Consider the following 19,753-nt stretch of genomic DNA (forward strand, 5'->3'; position numbering starts at 1 on the left):
TCTGAAGGAATGGGTGTTGAATGACTCATTTAGAGTATTTAGAAATATTTTAACATTTGACAAATTGCATTTTAAGACAACGTGAAAATTTTGAATATGAAGCACATCAAATATATAGAAGGCATGAAGAAATAGGCATGACTATTTAGATAAAATTTTATTGGAGGATTTTACACTGTTCAGTGGGATGTTACGTTGTAAAAAAATTAAGTTCAAATTGCTATTTGCTCTTTTTTTCTAGAAACGACTGCAGAAAGAGCTGTTGGCTCTGCAAAATGACCCGCCTCCTGGGATGACATTGAATGAAAAGAGTGTTCAGAATTCAATCACGCAGTAAGCATTACGTTTTTAAAAGTTCTTATTTTTGTTTCTCTTTTTACCAAAGTGATATATGAATATATGATCTTAATTTGAAATAGAGAAATGTTTGTCAAGATAATAGTCAAAAGGCATCACTTGAATTTATCACTTATAGTCCTGTGTTGAAGCAAAAAAAAAAATGTGTATAGTCATGATTCCCCTAAGAAGACTATTGGAATGTACCTTGCCTTAATAAAATAAGCAAAAACAAAACAAGCATTTTCCTCCAGGGGAAAGCAGATGACCATTTTTGTGATTAGGAGACATTATGTGTGAAAAGTACTTCTGTCAATGAGAGAGTCACAGAGATAATAGATAATTATAAGAATTAGGGTGGAGGAGCACTAGACCTGATTGTGATGATGTATATACAACTCATTTGAAAAGTAATTTAACATTGAAAGTGTATGATACGTGAATACTAGATCAAGAAAATTATTAAAAGAAAAAAACCAATGAAACCAAACTTGGCCTATGTTTACAGTGGGTGAAAGAGAAGGAGAAAGATGTTGCTTAGGGGGCATTGGGTTTATGTCAATGATGGTGGAATAATATGGAACAGGTTGCGCAATAATGGTTGTACAAAGCGAAGGGTATAATCACTGGCACTGAATTAATACATGTAGAGGTTGTTGAATTCGAGAATGCTTTGTTATGTATATTTTTGCCAGTTAGAAAACAAATAATTACATGAATAACAATGAGTACAAGGCAGAAGAAAATGTTCTAGAATCGAATGTGGTGATACTTATACCACTCTTCTTACTATGATTGAATTATTGAATTGTATGACATGTGATAAAGTGCTAATAAAGCTGTTAAAAAAGAATTATGAACTGAGAGTGACTGAGATTACAGCCCATTCACTTCTCCCAACTCTTCCTTACTCTGGGACCTGCAAGAGGGCTTCACAAATTTTTATGGAGAATGGAATGTAAAGATCAGGGAATTTTCTGTGAACTTTCTGAAGCCCATTAAATCGTCAACTATTAGAATCAGACAGTACTGGTTTGAATGTGTTTTTTTAATGTGTACACATGCAGACCTATTGGACTTCTAGTTTATGTAACCATAAACCATATTTTCAAAATGTGTTTAGTGACATACACCAAAAGATCCACTGCCATCAAATTGATTCTGACTGACATCGACTCTATGGGACAGTGCGATCTGTGGTTTTCCTTCCTTCCTTCCTTCCTTTTCTTTTTCTTCCCTATGGTTTCTAAGACTAAATTAAATCTTCCCTGGAGGAGTAAGGCTCGTCTTTTTTGGATGGAGCGACTGGTGAGTTTGAGCCCAGTGTGCAACCGTTCACTCCATGCGGCCTCTTTAGTGCCATAGGAAACTGCAGAGTCACTACGCCCACTCCAAACAGCAGTGAGACCTTAATGGGCGTTTTTATTTGCACTTTAAGAGATTTTTCTACAATGTGTATGTTAATTTTTAATTAGTAAAAGGTTGTGCGAACAGTAAAGAGATGCTTGCTTTACTTTTATTTTAAAGCTATGCCTGGATACATAAGTCATACTTCAAAACTTTGTGGTGCATTTTGTGTCCTAAATGGTATCTTTTAAATGGAGCTATAAAGATGTCCTTATGTTTTCCCTGAATGATATTCAGGGAAGAAAATAAAAGGCATTTTTGGAGGCCTTTAAGCGTGCTTCTAAAGAGCATCAGATGGGTTGTTTGTTGGGTTTGATTTTCCAGTGCAGTGTTAGCATCTTATGAGGAGTCTAGAAAGGGCTCACAGAATTTTTTCTTTATCTTCTGGTTTTGTGTAGTTCATTTTGTTTTGTTTTACTTGTCACATTTAATATTTTGGTACTGGAAAAATATTTTCAGAACAAAGATTAACATAGGAAAAATATTTTCAGAACAAAGATTAACATTATAGGCAGTTATACCTGGAGAGTTGTGTGCTGTGTATGCAAACATCTTTTTCTTTTATGAACTCATGATTGAAGCTATTTAAAAAGACAAAACATGAACATGATACATCTAATGATAGAGCATTAGGAAATTAACGGTGCTTTGCAGGTTTCAGGTAGTAAACCCAAGACTTTGTCATTACCAATTGCACAGCGTGCCCCAGAGCACTTGCTTTCAACATGTTTTTCAATAAAGGTACCAGTAAGATATTTTCTGAGAGCATTAAAAATATGGCCCCAAATATCAAAATATGCCCCCAAATGATTAATCAGTTTGACAGTGATTTGGGATAGAAAGTCAGTTTTAAAATACATGAGTTAAAAAAAAAATACATGAGTTTCATTTAACTTTTTATTCTGGCTGAACTGGAGTGACTGCTTTCTCATTTTTCATTTTATTGGGAGCTCCACAGATATTATAACAACCCATAGTTCATTTAGATCAAGCATGATTGTACAAATGTTGTCACCATCATTTTAAACACATTTTCTTTCTTGCACTATTTGGTAAATGCTCCCCTTTAACCCTGCCCTCCCCTAAGAACTCTTGTTATTGTATTTATTATTAATATTACTATTATTATTGTTGTCATTCCTCACCCCCCCCCCCAATATGGAGTGACCGTTACCATTCTCAGATACATTCTGCTCTAAATACTACATTCAATTAGTGTCATACAGTCTTTAAAAACTTTTTAAAATTATAAATTCTGTTTAACACTATTTTCCATAGACATTTTGAAACCCCTCGTCTGTAACTTCCTGTCAACTAGTTTTCATGTCGTGAATGTGCTCGGTCTTTTATTTATGTAACGGCATCAGTCTTCCTTAAGAGCACTATGAATGTCTGTACATTGCAATCGAGGAAGTTTAAATTGGTGGGGGCAAACAGCTGACGCTGGGCCAGGTATTTATTTTCACTAAAAAGTAATTCCTTTTGGGTTTATCATCATATCTTTTTACCACTGATGGCACTTAACATTCAATCGGAAACAGTTAGCCTTACTCTTAATAGTCTGTGTGCTTTTGCTCATAGCTTCAAGGACTAGGTACATATATTATTTCACTTGCTTAGTATGTGGATGGGGTGATGAATTGAATCCTCAAGATTGAAGTCTCTCCTTTTTTCCCCTCTGTACTTAAAGTCATTAACATATACATGCAAAATATGAGGTTGCAAGAATAGTGATTCTAATTGGCAGCCCTAATTAGAAACTCATCAGTTCACTTTTGTTTTTAAAAGTTGCCCCTGACAACTTTGCCATGATTGACTTTCTCCTCCCCACTTCCCACCTTTTAAAGATAGTGTACAGAATATGAATATAAATCTGTATTTGCGATTGTTACCTATGGAAACTGTGCAAGCTTGCAGAGATGCCAAGAAGTCTATTTTGGGCTTTTAAAAATAATTTAAACAGAAATTGAAAATGGGGTTCAGAGCCCCGAGTAGCCCTCACACAGCTTAACTTCCTATTTCTGATCTCTCTTTTTTTCTTCTAAAATACTGATAGAAGAATAGATCTGACAGTTACAGTTCCTAAGCCTTTGTTAACACTTACTTCTGGAATAATTCCTATCTGAAAGGAATTTATTAATTTGGTGTTATCTACCATTTTCCTTTCTTGTTTTGTACATAGTCTTGAAAAAACAGTTCACATTGTTACTCTACCTCAGACAGTCTCCAGGTTGCAAACAAGCCTTCCTATGTGTGTCTTTAAGATTGTAAGCCAGATTTGTAGATAAGTTAGGAGCGGTCCATAGTGTTCATAGTTAACATTACATCGAAGAAAGGTGGATTTCCGCTAGTGGGTTACAAGTGGGACTGCTAAACCATAAGGCCAGCACTTCAAACCCACCAGCTGTGCCTCAGGAGAAAGATGAGGCTTCTCCTGTAGATTTCCAGCCTCTGGAAAACAAAAGGGCAGTTCTACTCTAAAAGGAGCCCTGGTGGGGTAAATGGTGGACTGCTAATGTAAGATCAGCTGTTCAATCCCCAGTGCTCTAAGTGGGAAAGATAGGACTCTTGGCTCCCATAAAGATTTACAAAGCCTCAGGAACCCCATGGAGACTCCTTATGGGTCTGAAATCTATTTGATTGCAGTGGGACTTTAGCACCAGAAAAAGCTCCCAGCCTGTTTAGTGATTAAAAAGCTTCTCAAGCAGCAAGTGAAAGGTGATTGTGATGAAACTTTTCCTACCAATGGGGTTGTTTCAGCCATTGGAAAATTCTATCAAATTTACCACACATTAAAGAGTAAGTGTGAGTGTTTAAGTATTCATTACCTGAGAACTGCCTGTACCAACCAGTTAAGAACTCAAAGAATTGAAAGAAGCAACACAAACAGAAATTTCTAGACTAGGAAACAGAAATTTGTAGACCAGGTAGTGTTTGTTCATTCTAACACTACTCAAAAGTAGCCAAAAGTTGAAAACCAGCAAATATTTATCAACAGATGAATGCATTTTAAAAATGTGATGGGATAGTAGCCATAAAGAGAAATGAAACCTTGTTATTTGCTACAATGTAGATGAACCTTGAACATACTTTGAGTGAAACCAGTCACAGGAGAAATAGTATATGAGCATACCTATATGAAGTATCTAGAATAGGCAAATATATAGATAGAGTTTATTAATGGTCCCTGAGGGTTGGAAAGTGAGCCCTGTGGATTATGCACTGGGCTGCTAACTGCAAGGTGAGCAGTTCAAAACTACCAGCTGCTTTACAAGAGAAAAATGAGGCTTTCCACTCCCTTAAGATTTGGTCTTGGAAACCTGCAGTGGCAGTTCTGCTCTGCCCCCTAGGGCCACTGTGAGTTGGAATTGGCTCAATAGCAGTGACTTTGAGGGATTGGGAAGGAACTCTGCTTGGGCTCTTGAGTTTGTTGCTGAAGCCAGTCAATAAATAGTTCAAACTCACCCTGTGGCTCCCATAAGAAAATATGTCAGGATTTCAGTCTAGGAAACCATATGGGTCAGTTCTACTGTCTTACATCTCTATTAGTTGAAACCAGCTAACTGTTGTTATTGAACACAACAACAACAACGGGGGAAGTGGAATCATTGCTCAGGGGCCACTGAGTTAGATAGTCTTGGTGCGATGATTTGAAAATGGCTAGTGGTGGTGATTGCGCATATTGAGTATTGTATGTGAATGATGTTGAATTGGCAAGTACTATATCTATTTTTACCTTAATTTAAAATAGCATAAATGAAAAGTTCACAGTCTTTGGAGCTTGCATTGTTTGGTTTTTGTTTTTGTTTTGCTTTATTTCAGACCTAGATAAAAATTTAGATTTACTCCTTGCCAGCTGTCAGTCCTTAATGCAGTTATTTAACTCTGGAGCGTAAGACGAAGAGGGTGGGTATTAATGCCCACCTATTATAGAAATGTGCTATTAAATATGAATGTTTCCTGCCCTAATAATTGGCATAGTTGAAGGAAGTACTCATTATTCCCTAGCCATCGGTACTGTTAAGTTTTTATTTATTTATTTTTGTTTTCTAGGTGGATTGTAGACATGGAAGGTGCACCAGGTACCTTATATGAAGGAGAAAAGTTTCAACTTTTATTTAAATTTAGTAGTCGATATCCTTTTGACTCTCCTCAGGTAATTATCTTGTTCTTTAACTTATTATACTTACAGATTATGGCAAAATGATAAATTACTAATGTTGACTAAGTTAAAAACTTTAAAAAAGTTTATTGTAAGTAGGTAGATGGATTTGTTCCTTCATAATTTTAATTGCAGTATAATCAAGGTTTAGAAACATTGCAATTTTGGAGATCAAGGCTTTGCTGCTGTTATGCTTCCAGGAAGCATTTAAAAGCATTTCATACAGTTTGAAAGGAGAACGGGAATCTGCGCCTGTAGGTTGTGGGGACATTTGCATTTTGGATTAACAGGAGGTAGCTCTTCCTAGGTAAGGCAGTAATATTATGACATGGTGAAGAGGCGTATGTTCTGCTGAAAGTTATTTGATTTTTTATTTACATGCTCTCTTTGCAGTCTTTTAGTGTAGCGAGGACTCAGAATACATTACAAGATGTCAGCCAAAAATTTGATAATTATAATAGGAGGCTCAGTCGAATTAGTTAATGACTTAATACTTGGACAAGGGGTAATATTGTGTTAGGGGAGCATTTTTTGAGTCCTACTTAACTATGGTAAATTATTAAACTTTGGGGATTAGTGGAAGGGAGAATTTAGGATGACTTCCAGACATCTGGCTTGATGATACGGTAGATGAATTACTAGAAATACTTTTTGGCCAGAGTATTATTACAAAGTACAATTGACCCTTGAACCACACGGGTTTGAACCACATAAGTCCACTTAAATGCTGATTTTGAAAAAAATCTTGTGACTCTGATCATCTCTGTGAGCAGTTCATCTCTCTAGTAAATTGCTTATTGCAGTACAAAGTGATCTCTCGTGGTTCTTTCATTTTTATCGGGCTCAGTGTAATACCATAAACTTTGAATAACACCTTGGGACCCATATGAAATAACAAAGTGATGCTGGAAGTCATGACACTGCATGGAAAAGTTGAATTGCTTCAGACTTATCATAGCTTGAGGTTTGCAGTTGTGGGTACCTGCTGTTTCAAGATAAAGAAATCCAGTGTAAGGACCATTGTACAGAAAGAACAGGAAGCCATTACTGCAGCTACACCAGCAGGCGAGGAAACTGTACTTTTGGGGACAAACATTTTACCTTATGCTAAAAATGCAGTCTTTATGTGGGTGCAGGATATAATACATATGAGGGAACTTCATATGGTTTGTTGAAATTTTAAATTCTTTTTTCATTTCATTTACACAAAACTTTTGAAACCTCCTTGTCTAACATAAAAATGTGTTAATTGTTATAATGGTAATGCTCCCAATCAACAATAAGCTATTAGTTGCTAGGTTTTGGGGGAGTCAGAAAATACACAAGGATTTTTGAAGGCATGGGGGTGCTTTGTCTGTGCCCCTGCACCCCTGATCCCTGGTGGTTGTCACGGGACAAGTGTACTTTGATTTTAGAATTTGAGGCTTTTTAGCTCTGTTGGCCAACATGATAAAGCTTTCAAGGCTTATCTATTTATATTGCTAGGTAATGGGATGTTTTAGATATGAAATTTTCCAAATAATGAAATTCAATATGTTAAATGCTAAATAAAGTTTGCTATTTGAAGGAAAATCATATTTCGTTACCACTTTGAACCAGTTTTTACTTGACTGTAGGAACATAAGTAAAAGTCAATATTGCATTGTACTATAGATATGCAGAGGTAATTTTCCAAAGCATAGGAGTAAATGGATACTGTCTGGGTTCTCTAGAGCAACCGAACCAAATTGGATATGAGGATTAATGCTTATGTATATGTGGGTGAGGCCTACCTACATCATTCAAGGGTACTCTCTTTTGTTTAATCACATCTATAAAAATACCCAAACAGCAACACCTAAACTAGTGTCTAGCCGAGCAATTGGGCACCATGGCATAGCCAAGTGGACACATAGAGTTAGCTATCACATGAACTCCTTAAGCTGTAAAATGTGCGCAGAAAATTGCTAAGATTTTGGAAGTTCGTGTGTTTTTATTAACTTTGCTGTATTTCTCTGTAATTAGCTTCCATGTACTGTAATCGAAACTAAAACTGCTATTTTCTCCTATCTAGAAAATTAGCTTCATTTTCCTTAGTTGCCCTCTTCTCAGCATCATTTTTGACTATTAATGTTTGAAAGCATCAAACTTTTGGTACCCTCAAACTTTTCTCTGGACTTTTTCTTTATTAAGTTTGAGCATTGTCATTCTTTGTGATTTTGTTTTTTCTTCCCTCTGCTCTCCTGATTGTGTTAGTCAGGTTCTTTCTCCGTCTCTCTCCGTCTCGTCACTATTCTTTCCACTCTCTCCAACCACTTTAAACCTCTCCTCCCAGGCCTACAACTGGGCGTACAAGCTTTTCTTTCTGGGACTGACTTTGGCACCCCTTTTGGGTGACTCGGGGAACTCAGTTGGTGCAGTGGTTAAGCACTTGTCTGCTACCTGAAAGGTTGGTGATGCAAAGCCACCAACCACTTTAAAGGAGAAAGGTGAAGCAGTCTGCTTCTGAAAAGATTACAGTGTTCGAAACCCCACAGGGCAGTTCTGCTCCGTCCTCTACGGATGCTATGCGTCAGAGTCAGCTCAATGGCAATGGGTTGGTTTTATTGGAAGCTCTATTTTAATACCTAAAAGCATATCAAATTTAATAAATCTCAACTCAGTCTTCTTCATAACAAGATTAAAAAAATCTTTGTTCCTTTCCCTTGAGTTACTGTCTACTGCTCATCTTAAATTCTTCCCTTTTCCCCACTCTTACATAGACATACCTTGGAGATATTGAGTATTGGGATCCAGATCACCTCAGTAAAGCAAATGTTAGAACAAAGCAAGGCATACAATTATTTTTTATTTCCAAAAATCATTTTGTGGGGAGCTAATACAGATATATCGTTCCTTAGGTCAGTCACATCAAGCTGTTTTGTGCAGTTGCTCCCACAATCAGTTTTCTATGTTGTTTTTTTCCCAATGCATTTCAAAGTTATGCTTACACTCCAGTAGACAAATACTGTACTATGTTAAGTGTGCGATAGCAGTATGAAAAATTTGAAATCTTGTGAGAATTACGAAAACACTACGGACACAAAGTGAGCACATACAGTTGGAAAAATGATAGCAATAGACTAACTTGACAAAGGCTCGCTGCAAATGTGCAGTTTGTAAAACACTAATATTGGCATAATGCAGTCAAACCAAGAGTCCCCTTCCTTCCCTTATTTTCCAAATGCTTTTGTAATGCTTATTGAATCATTCTGCTCAGTATCAGTGCTGTGCGCAACTCAGGGAGACCAGGTAGCTTATCGCCATAATCCAAGGGAGGGGTGTGTGTGTGTGTGTGTGTGTGTGTGTGTGTGTGTGTGTGTGTGTGTAGATTACAGAGGTAGTCATATTCGGGACATAAATTTTAGGTACTAACAGGATTCGCTAAAGAATTGAATGTGGGATATGAATGGAGAATCAAAAGGCCATGGTTTTGGGCCTAAGCAACTATAAAGACAGTACATTTAAGTATGAATTATATGCTTAAGGAGCAAATGAGAAATCAGTTATTGCCAACTCATCGTGACCCTATAGCACAGTCTAGTAGAACAGGCTGTTAGATGAAAGTAGGGCGGAGAAAAGCCTACTGGCACTGGGCCTTAAAGGACACAACTGAAAAATGGGGCACGACATGAAAGGATATGGCCTTTCTGAGATTTGTGTCCATATGCTGTAGTTGCTTCAGTCTGGTTACATGAAGACTATTGCAGGAGGTGAAAATGGAAGCAAATTTTACTGCCTTAACTATTTAGCATTTAAGACATCTGTCAAGGCAACAGTAATCTGAGAACCCAATTAATGGGGGCCATAGTTAGTAGGGGAGACAAGAAATGAAGACTGGTAGGCTAGAACAGCACAGGGTATAGGAGAGAAAACAGTTACTGCCCTAGGGAATTTGCCCGGATTCATTACATCATATCCAGGAATTTTTTGCATACTGGTGCTGATTATGAAGAACCAGGGAAAGCCTGATATTGACACATACTAGTAGAGGAGGTTAACATTGAAAACTATGCTAAAATAGTAACCCCTAGGTACATTTATTATTTATGTTAGGCTATACGGTATATCACGAGTGGTTATGCATTGGGTTGCTCCCTGCAAGGTTAGCATTTCAAAGCCATCAGTGGCTTTGTGGAAGATAGATGAGGCTTTCTTCTCTTGTAAAGGCTTACAGCCTTAAATGCATAGGGGCAGCTCTACCCTGTTCTATAGGGTTTCTATGAGTGATTAACTCAATGGCAATGAGTTTGGTTTGGTTTTATATTATATATCAAATATAATCAAATATCTGATTTCTATTACAATAATAACATGTGTTCATTTTTATAGTTGTTCATCCTGTAATATTACATTTTTTATTAGAGAAAAACATTTGCTCATATGAGTACTGTATTTTTCCCATGTAAATAACACACTCATTCACATAGGAGTAGAAATGACAAAATTGTTTCCAAAGTTCTGGCAACACATACCTATGTGCACACCTCTCATATCTAGTGACATTTCCACAAGTGAATTCATCCTCACGCAATATTCCAAAAATGCTATTTTTGATCGTGCTTGTCTAACAAAGGTATAAAACATGATCGGGAAGTCATTAGTGGAGTTTGGGCTCTCTCAGCTTACTGCCGTCCAGTCGTGTCTGACCCAGCAACTCTTTAGGGCGGAGTAGAACTGTCCTTGGGAGAGTCTGAGCCCATGAGTTCTGTATGGGAACAGGAAGACCTTTCTCTTGCGGAGCAGCTGGCAGTATCAAACTACGCCCGGAGGTGTGTGCTTAACAACTCAGTGTGTAACTGCCACACCCCCAGGGCCTCCTTAGAGAGGTTTGGGCCTGCTGTTTTCACCTGAGCGACCTCTCTGATGAGCATTTTTTGCACAGGAGTCAGTTGCTCTGGTGAAGGCTATTTCTGGGTGTGGAACAGTGACTTCTTCCCCCATTGTGAAGTAGTTTACAGAGCAGGGAGAGAATCCTGCTGAGAGAGAGGGGCTGTGTGAGAAACTAATAAGGAAGGGTATACTGCTGGGAAATGAACCTTCATACCAGTCGGCCCCAAAACAAAGTCTTGCATTAAACTTAGTGAACCAAGCTAACGGAAAAGAATTTCAGTAGCATGTGAAAAATAATTGTTAGAGCAAGCTTATGAAAACAATGTGGCTTATAAAAACAGCACTCACATTATTTTGATAAAAATTCTGTGTTCAACTACATTCTGACCAAGTCTGACACTGTACCTAAAGTGTCTGGCTTTCTATCTCCAGACTAGTAGTATGAACATAGTCTTAACCTTCTTTTTGATAAGACCTCAGTGTTGGAAAGGTTTTCAGTAATGGGCTTGATGTTTGGAAATCTTTGTACTATGAATTTTATATTAAAAACCATTGCCTAATCTTTACATTTTATTCCTGCCAACAATGCTGAGGCTTTTGTACAGAATAGATTCACAATACAAAGTTGACCCCAAAGTTACCCAGAAGTTGTACTACTTGAAATTTGGAGCTTGGCTATGGGATCTGCTATTTCCCTGTAAGTTGTGGGGAATCCTGAGCATTAGTTTTCTCTTAACACTCCCCGTTCTTAAAAACGAGCCACTTTGATAGATGTTCAGAAGTTGAGAGATCCCCTAAGGGCTGCGAACACAGAGAATTTCAAGCATGATTCCCATATATTAGATTTAAGTTCCTTTCAGATCTTTATTTCCATCAAAGAACTTGTTTAACATGTGTTAATTATTTTGTACTCGTGGATCATGCAGTGCGGAATATGTGCAATCTTCCATCAGCCATTCAAGCTATGTGACTAGTATGAATAAGTTCCAAAATTCTTTATTCCCCATGGCTTCAAATTAATTATATTCATTTGTCTTATAATATCACTTTTTGGAAATAGCTTAATTTCTTATATTTTCAGAACCTCTCTGACTGCATTAAAATAACAGAAATCTTCATTTTCTCCTTTGGTTTATAGTGACTATTTAATAAATAAATGAGGATAGGTAAAAGCACACGCTTGAAGAACTTCAGCCTTAATTACTTTTTCCATTACATCATGTAGAGAACTCAGGATGTCAGAGTTAACTCCAAAACTGTTGGTGGAAACTGTGTTCACGAGCCGTGTATGTGAATAAACTCTTCAAACAAATATTTTTATTTCATTTCAGGAATTCATCTCTGGCATGTAAGCGCAGCTTTTCTATGTTTAGACTGACTTCTAAAATTCTGTATGTGGAAGGTTAGGCACTATATGCAACTAATTAAACTTGTTTTCTTCCCTAAACATTTCAGGCTGGTGCATTTGCCTTGCATGCAGCATGTATAAAAAGTCCCACTTGAAGGGTTTTTGAGATCGGACTTAATTTTTGTTTTATCCCCCCCAGATTGCGAAACCTTTTCTGTCCTTACTTCATTTTCTGGCTCTCGTTTCTGTGAATGGACTGTCTGCTTTGTGTTTTCTGCTGTTGACCCTTAACCCTTTTCTCGCCTGGTTTACTTTTCGATTTATGCATAATTCTTAACTCGGTGTCTAGTGATTTCGTGTGTAACCATTTTCTGCCCCGAAAACCCGTTATCTCCTGCTTTTCAAAGATTTTCTCTGTACCACTTAGCATATATTAAAGTACCTGTTTCACTAATAGAAAGAAATCAGAAGATTATTTTTCATTTTTACAAAAAGTCAAAAAGGGAAACAAGCAGTTAGCATTTGTTTTGTAGCCAGTTGCTAAAGACACGGTGGGAATGGCTTGGTCAAGCTCCCTCCCCGGGAACTGCACTGCACATAGGTTATTTCTGCTTTATACAGGCAGTGCTTTTGTCCCATTCCTGCCTTTACTCTACTGAAGTTGTCTTAGGTCTCAGGTGTCATTTGGTATGATTTGATAAGTTAGCTTTTGGGTCTGAGACTCAAAGTTTTCTCTCATATAAATTAATGGCAATTACTTCTTTACTTTGCACCATTTTGATTTGTGAAAGATTTCATGGGAATGCTCTACTTTGGGAGAGCAGGAAAAATTGTAATACTGTCCTTTGGCTCAACAAATTTGTCACTGGAATTACCTTTGTCTTGGTTATTGTCTGTTATTTTTCTTGATATTTACTGAGACAATGATTTCCTTTGCCAAAGGAGAGCGTCATATTTTGACACTTAATGATTTTTTGTGGCTAAATGAATATCCCAAAGTAGATTTTTGGCATTAATAAACTCCTGATCTAGACATCTATTGTGGGAATATCAAGTTCATAAGATATAATAAGCTATTCTTCATAATTGTTAAAAAAGACATTTTAAACAATGTAGATAGAAGTGTAAGATCTTTGTGCAGCCATTTATTTCTACATACCTTAGGGACCAGCTTCGTTACAGGCAGCACACTTAATTCCTTTCCGTACATTAATAATAAGACCAAAGAAAGCGATGTGCTTTTTAAAAGCTATATTTTAGTATGGTGAATAAGCGGGCAAAGTCTGTGCTAACTGACAGGTGTAGGCAGTGCAAACCCACCAGCAGCTCTGCAGGAGAAAAAGACTTGAAGATTTACTCCTTAGGCAACCCAGGGGTGCAGTTCTCTCATGCCATGTGGGGTCACTATGAATTGGGATCCACTGGACGACTCCTGAAAGCGGCACTGAGATAAGTGCAGTGCTTACAACACAGCCATAACGGAGTCTAACTCCTTCAGGAGGTCTTACAATTGAGAACAGCTAGTAGCTCAATAGTCTCCTGTTTTGAGGCTTGATACGTTTATTTGCCAACTCTTTATTTTACCTTTTGTGCATGTATGTGTTGGTTTGGTTAAATGTTGATGACCAGAATTTAAAGAAGAAAATTGAAAGAGTATAAAGTCATTTCTTTGAAAAAAGAAAATTCATTTTGCCATCTTATATTAGCTTCATCTAAGAAAATTAAGTCCCTTAAATTAGTAGTATTAGAAATATTTGAAAAGGCCCCTCTGGTGTGAAGAATACTTTACTAAATTTTAAAATTGTAAAAAAAAATTAGCCAGATTTAAGAAAAAAATCCACCTTGTAAAAATTCCACTTTCAATTATGAGATACCTTAGTCTGGCCATCCTTATTTTATGTGAGCTTAAAAGTTCCCAAACTTATTTGGCCTACTACTCCCTTGAAATAAAAATTACTCGGTGTCTCCCCGGCAATGAAAAACTTTGGTACTATATAGCCCATAGTCTGAGTAAAAGACGTCTGCTTTTGCAGCCTCCCTGAATCGTTGCAGCGACCCTCCAGGGGCCAGTACTGCCATTTTGGGGGAAGCACTGAACTAGAGCAATATATTTAATCAATTCTGTCATACCTTAGGGGTTAGAATGTTTCTCTTTAGTGAGATTCTGCTGTACTCCCTGGGGGGGAAGCAGTTTGCAAGGCTAGGAGAGATATTGTAAGTCTGCTTTAGTAACTGCTGGCTTAAATCTAATGAGCTTCGAAAAAAGTTACATATAGCTTCTCCGTCAGTGTACGTGGGCACATTGAATTTGTATTTTAGACCTGAACTTCGGGTGTTATCTTTTAAAAAAACAAACTCCTGAGGACCTCAGTCAATTAAATTTTGTTTGAAATCTAATTTAGTTTTATTTTTTTTACTTTGCCTTCTTGTGTTGTGTACTATTGACTTAGAGTGACCTTTTAAGAGAGAGTAGAATTGACCCATAGGGTTTTGTAGGAGATTTTAATTTTCTTTTTGTTTCGATTTATGTGAAAGTTTACAAAGCAAATCTATGTTCCATCCAAAGTTCATACTTGGTAAAACAGCACCCATCCTCTCCCTCCGGGTGTTTCTTATTGCTGTCCATCTTTCTTCCCTAGCTCTTCTTTCTGAGCTTTATCCTGACCAAGTGCTGCCCTTCTTCATCCCGAATCGTTGGTTGCTGTATGTAGGGTATACCTCCCTTGTGTCATGTCCTCCATAAAATTTAGCCATGAGAGTGAGTTCAGTTCCAGGTTTGAAGGATGACAACGGAGGGCCTTAGCATTGGGAGATCCTCCTGACTCTCTGTGATCAATAAAACTGGTCTTTTTTAAGACTGCGAATTTTGTTCCGCATTTTTCTACCATTCTACTTATAACCACCTGTGATCCCTTTCAGAGCGGTTGTTAGTGGTAGCCAGGTACCATCTCATTCTTTTGGTATTAGAGTCATGGAGGCTGATGATTGTGCGGCTATTGTATTGGTCCCTTGAAAAAATTGTCTTAATTTGCCTTTGATTTTCTTCAATCTTCTTTTCCCTGGACAAGGAAAGACCAATAGTTAGTCGCACCTTTTCTGTTGATTCCTTTCATGGCTAGCTTGGAAATTAGTGCTGAATCACAAAATAAATGCATATCTTTAAAATTATTTAAATGATTTAAAAGATGTTATTTAAATCAATTTGTGTTTTTATATTAATATATTGTTCGTGGAGTATTTGCATATATATACTTTTAGTAGTAGCTTATACAGTATTGCCTTGTTGCACGGCTCCAAGTTCAAACTTTCGACCACAGAAACAGCATAATTAAAAAAAGTGTACTTGGTGTTCATAAGTGTGCGTGGTGCTCGAATCAGTGTGAGCCCCGAGTGAATGGCACCTGGAGTTGCCTCTAGCTGCGGGCACAGAGGGTGACACTTCAGTTCCAGCGCTGCTCTCAGCCTGACAACATAAAGTGCTTGATTGTGCAGTAAAACATTTATCACTGTGCTTTTTTTCTTTGCACTTTATTTTACAAATCGTACCCATGACTCCAAAGAAAGTGCGAACAGCAGGAAGGCTAAGAGGAAAAGCTGTGAGAAGAAAGGTCATTGCAACATAGGTCGCTGCTTGTCGGATTTGGCGGCTAGGTCAACATTAGCAACATTTTGGAAACAAAAAAATGTCATTAAAGTAGCTAATATGGTAATAGTGTATGAGACCAGGTGTCCGAGACAGTGATTTATGAGAAGGCTAGAAACCTCCATGGTGAATTTTAATTCCTGAAAAAATGAATTTATGAGTGTAATTCTGGGACCTCAGGGTCAGTTCCCCCCCCCATTATTTTATGGGAAAAATATGTTCAGTTCTCAAACTTTCTTGTCTTCTAACATGAGGTTGGAAGGAATGAGTTCGACAACTCAATTACTGCGTGTACTTAGAACATGTTCTCAGGAGAGAACGTTACGTTTGGTAAAAGGAAGGGACAGCGAAAAGAGGAAGGACATCACACGATGGATTGGCAGCGTGGCTGTAACAGTGGACTGAGGCCGAAGAACAGTTGTGAGGGTGACACAGAACCAGGCAGAGTTTTGTTCTGTTGTATATAGGGGCGCTATGAATCAGAACTAACTCCATGGCACCCAGCAGCAGCAGCAGCTGTATGTATAAATTCTTAAGCATAAGGCTTGTGATTACTTTGAGCTACCTTGGTGTGTGTATTACAGATTATAAAGCATGTGAATTTACTCTCTACAGGTGCTTATGTGAATATATTTAAGAAACACTGCTCTTGGAGTATTTGAATTAATAGAGTAAAATAAAAAATAGATTTTTTTGCTTTACGAAACAGTGCTGAGGCAAGAAGAAGAAGAAAAAAATATTAGAAAAACTAAGCAAAAGAAACTATAAAGACCGGTAGTAGTTGGGAGACTTACTCTGTCCTTATTTTTTCCATCCAGAGACATAGTTATTTGCTGATTAATAGTAGTAATGCTTTTGTGTTCATCATAATATATGAGCTTATTATGGAGGTGAAATATATAACACGTCCTTTTGCATAGTGGCACCTTAAGTGGTACCATTGTTTAAGGTGGTAGGTTTATTCCTTCCAATTGTAACTCATTATCCCAAAATTGATACTTTTTTGGAATTTCAGTGTGTTTTATTTCTATATGCTCACAGCACTAAGTAGATTTTGAAGAACCATTCTTGTAAATGTAGCTGTCTCTAGAATGAAAGTGCATAGTAATGTTAAAAATATACTCTAAAGGGGATTTTTCTGAACAAGCTAAAATATGAAATAAAATATTCTGGAGTAACTGTAGATTTTTTTCTTTTGTATATGGTTATTCAGACAGCAAAATCACTGTTTATTGAGTTAATGAGAAAAAACAGGTGTTTACTTTGTTCCTGGTGCTATGTTTTGTTTTCGCTTTTAAAAATCAATACTTAAACCTGTGGAAAATTTTTACATTTTTAGGAACCTAGAATATTGAGTGTTAATGGAATTTTATTCTTTCTTAGGTCATGTTTACTGGTGAAAATATTCCTGTTCATCCTCATGTTTATAGCAATGGTCATATCTGTTTATCCATTCTAACAGAAGACTGGTCCCCAGCGCTCTCAGTCCAGTCGGTTTGTCTTAGCATTATTAGCATGCTTTCCAGCTGCAAAGAGAAGGTAGGACTTTTCAGAATTATTTCAGGTAATATTTCCTTTAGTTTAGGTAGGTAAACTATTTCAATGTATAGTTATTTGTATTTAAGAAAGGATTTACGATTTGATTATAAAATTGTAGGGAATGCTATACTTAGTAATACTTTGGAAAATCATTTTGATCTTTCATTCTAACCAAGCAATTTAAATGTTAAATTGGCCAGAAGTCACTCATTGTTTTATATGTATATATTTTTTTCTTAGACGGGATATTTGTACAGACTTTGTTTAATAATCTGGGGTTTTATCTCTGTAGCATGCATAGGACAAAAGTACACAAGACACTTTTCAGATGTGTGGAGAGCACAGGCTCAAGTCCCACAGCTCCCTTCTTTCCTTGCTAGCTTCTACTTTATCAGCTTCTTTTAGTGGATTTCCTTGAAACCAGAACTTTCCTGTGTTGAAAGAAGAAGATGAGCTTAGCAGCAGTCTTTTAACGAACTTTCTTCTGTTTTCCTTTACTATCGATTGTGTGTGTGGTGGGGAGAAAAGAAAGAAACCCCAGAAAGATAGAGAAATCAGTTGACGTAAATTTAGAATACTCTTTAAAGCCTGACTTCTCTTTGCACATTTCTAGTCCTGTGTTATCCCTGTTTGAGGGTTAGTGGATCATACTCTTCATGTTTCTACACTTTAAAGTCTCTTTTCTGTTAGAAATACATTTATTTTAGAAAGTAGGGAACTAGGATTTTTTGTTTTGCAAGCAGTTTTTCCTCAGTTCTTCAATTTTGACAGATTGCCATTTTTTGCATTAAATTAGTATTTTAAGAGCATATAAGACTCAAACCATTTCTAATGGTCGATTATCTAGAATTTGAAACACTAAACCACTGCTTCCTAAAGTCATTTCTTGAGGCCTTTGATCCATAGAGGTTTCTTGGTGTTACTTTTTTTAAAAGCATGGCAGATGTGGGTTAAATTGTATTTATTTGTGACTTCCATGTCTTCTCCTTTCCTCAACACACACACACACACACACGCACACACGCACGTACGCAAGTTTTAAACTTTTAAGAGTAGAGCAGAACTGCTTGTGTAAGCAAGGGTTTTATATTACTATTATATTTAATGCTTATAGAGATTGAGAATGTAACACAAAGTGTAATAGAGAAGTTATGCGGGTGAACACCAGTGAAGCCTGCATGTAATTCTGCCATTTGCCTTTTGATGATTAACTTCGCTCTTCATGTAAATGTGGGATTCACCATTGGAAGCGAGAGAATATGCTCTATGCCACCTTCCTCCTTTTCTAACCTTCATCATTCCCCTCACATTTAGTTATCTGCTACTAGTGGTTATTGCATACTGAATATAAGGTTAGTCATTACATTTTAAATTACTGATATGGGATGTTTTAAATAAAGTAATTATATTAATGTGGTTATCAAAAGTGATAATCTGGAAGTCAGATTTCTGGCAATTTGTTCTGTGAAATATAATTAAAATTAGGTGTCTACTGTATGCTCTGTTTATTGGCTGAAATGCCAGGTGACACGAATGAAGAGGAGCCGTTCATGGGCTTTGGGGCCCGAGATCTAACTAAGGTATAAGAAGATCTTTAAATATCTACCTAAAATATCTATCTAAAATATCTTTAAATATCTACCTTTAAATATCTATTAAAACATGTAAATTGTACTCCGTGCTGGACGTGGCTCTATTGGTTTAACTTTAGTAGTTGACTCTCTTTGAACTTAAACTTTAATTACTTGTAATATGGAATTTGGAGGTTTAGTCTATTTCACTTTTCTTTTTCACAATGAAGAGTGGTTATCAAGTTGAAGGTCAAGTCTGTCAGTAGATTAAAGGTAATTTCTAATGTGGAGATGGAAGCTTTTTGACAACGCTTAATTTTCAGTGCTTTTTTTTTTTAACAGTGCTCTTGTAACACACTTTGTCCAGTTTTTCCAGCTTGTATTCCACACCTAAAACAATCTTCTTTATCTAAGAAACCTATATATCTAATCATCTACCAGTTTGATTATATTTTTTACCTAAGCAAATAGGAGGTATTTTTTCCTTCTCAGAAACTTATTTTTTGATGGTTCTTAGGTTCTAATCAATAGATAGTTAAAATAAATTTATGAAATTACTTGCTGTAACATAGTAACGATTTATTCCACTTGATCACAAATTATAACTTTTGAAAGACAACAGAGAAGATTATCTTTTCTCCTTTGAAATAGCCCTGCATCTAGTTTCATCATCACAAATTTTCAGGAATTTTTTCGAATTGTTATCGTTGTTGCTAGGTGCCATTAAGTTGATTTTTGACTCAGAGTGGTCCCGTGTTAAAGAGAAGAAATGCACTTTTAGGATTTGCAAGGCCGTAACCTTGACAAGAGCAGATTAGAAGATCTTTGGCCATTGGAATCAGTAGGTGAATCTGAACCACCAGCTTTTTGGTTAACAGCTTTGAGTGGTCAGCTTG

At 36.8% G+C, this 19,753-nt stretch overlaps 1 protein-coding gene across 2 annotated transcripts in view; it reads left to right on the forward strand.

The window, feature by feature from the left end:
- Positions 1 to 19,753, forward strand: part of UBE2W (ubiquitin conjugating enzyme E2 W) — a 93,058-nt gene that overhangs the window by 40,615 nt on the left and 32,690 nt on the right. For both annotated transcript variants that reach the window (XM_075549563.1, XM_075549564.1), the window contains exons 2-4: positions 242 to 333; positions 5,797 to 5,899; positions 17,131 to 17,286. In XM_075549563.1, the coding sequence (XP_075405678.1) occupies positions 242 to 333; positions 5,797 to 5,899; positions 17,131 to 17,286 (351 nt within the window). The remainder of the gene's footprint in view (positions 1 to 241; positions 334 to 5,796; positions 5,900 to 17,130; positions 17,287 to 19,753) is intronic.

Source organism: Tenrec ecaudatus, chromosome 5, assembly GCF_050624435.1.
Source record: "Tenrec ecaudatus isolate mTenEca1 chromosome 5, mTenEca1.hap1, whole genome shotgun sequence".
In the NCBI taxonomy this organism is placed as follows: Eukaryota; Metazoa; Chordata; class Mammalia; order Afrosoricida; family Tenrecidae; genus Tenrec; species Tenrec ecaudatus.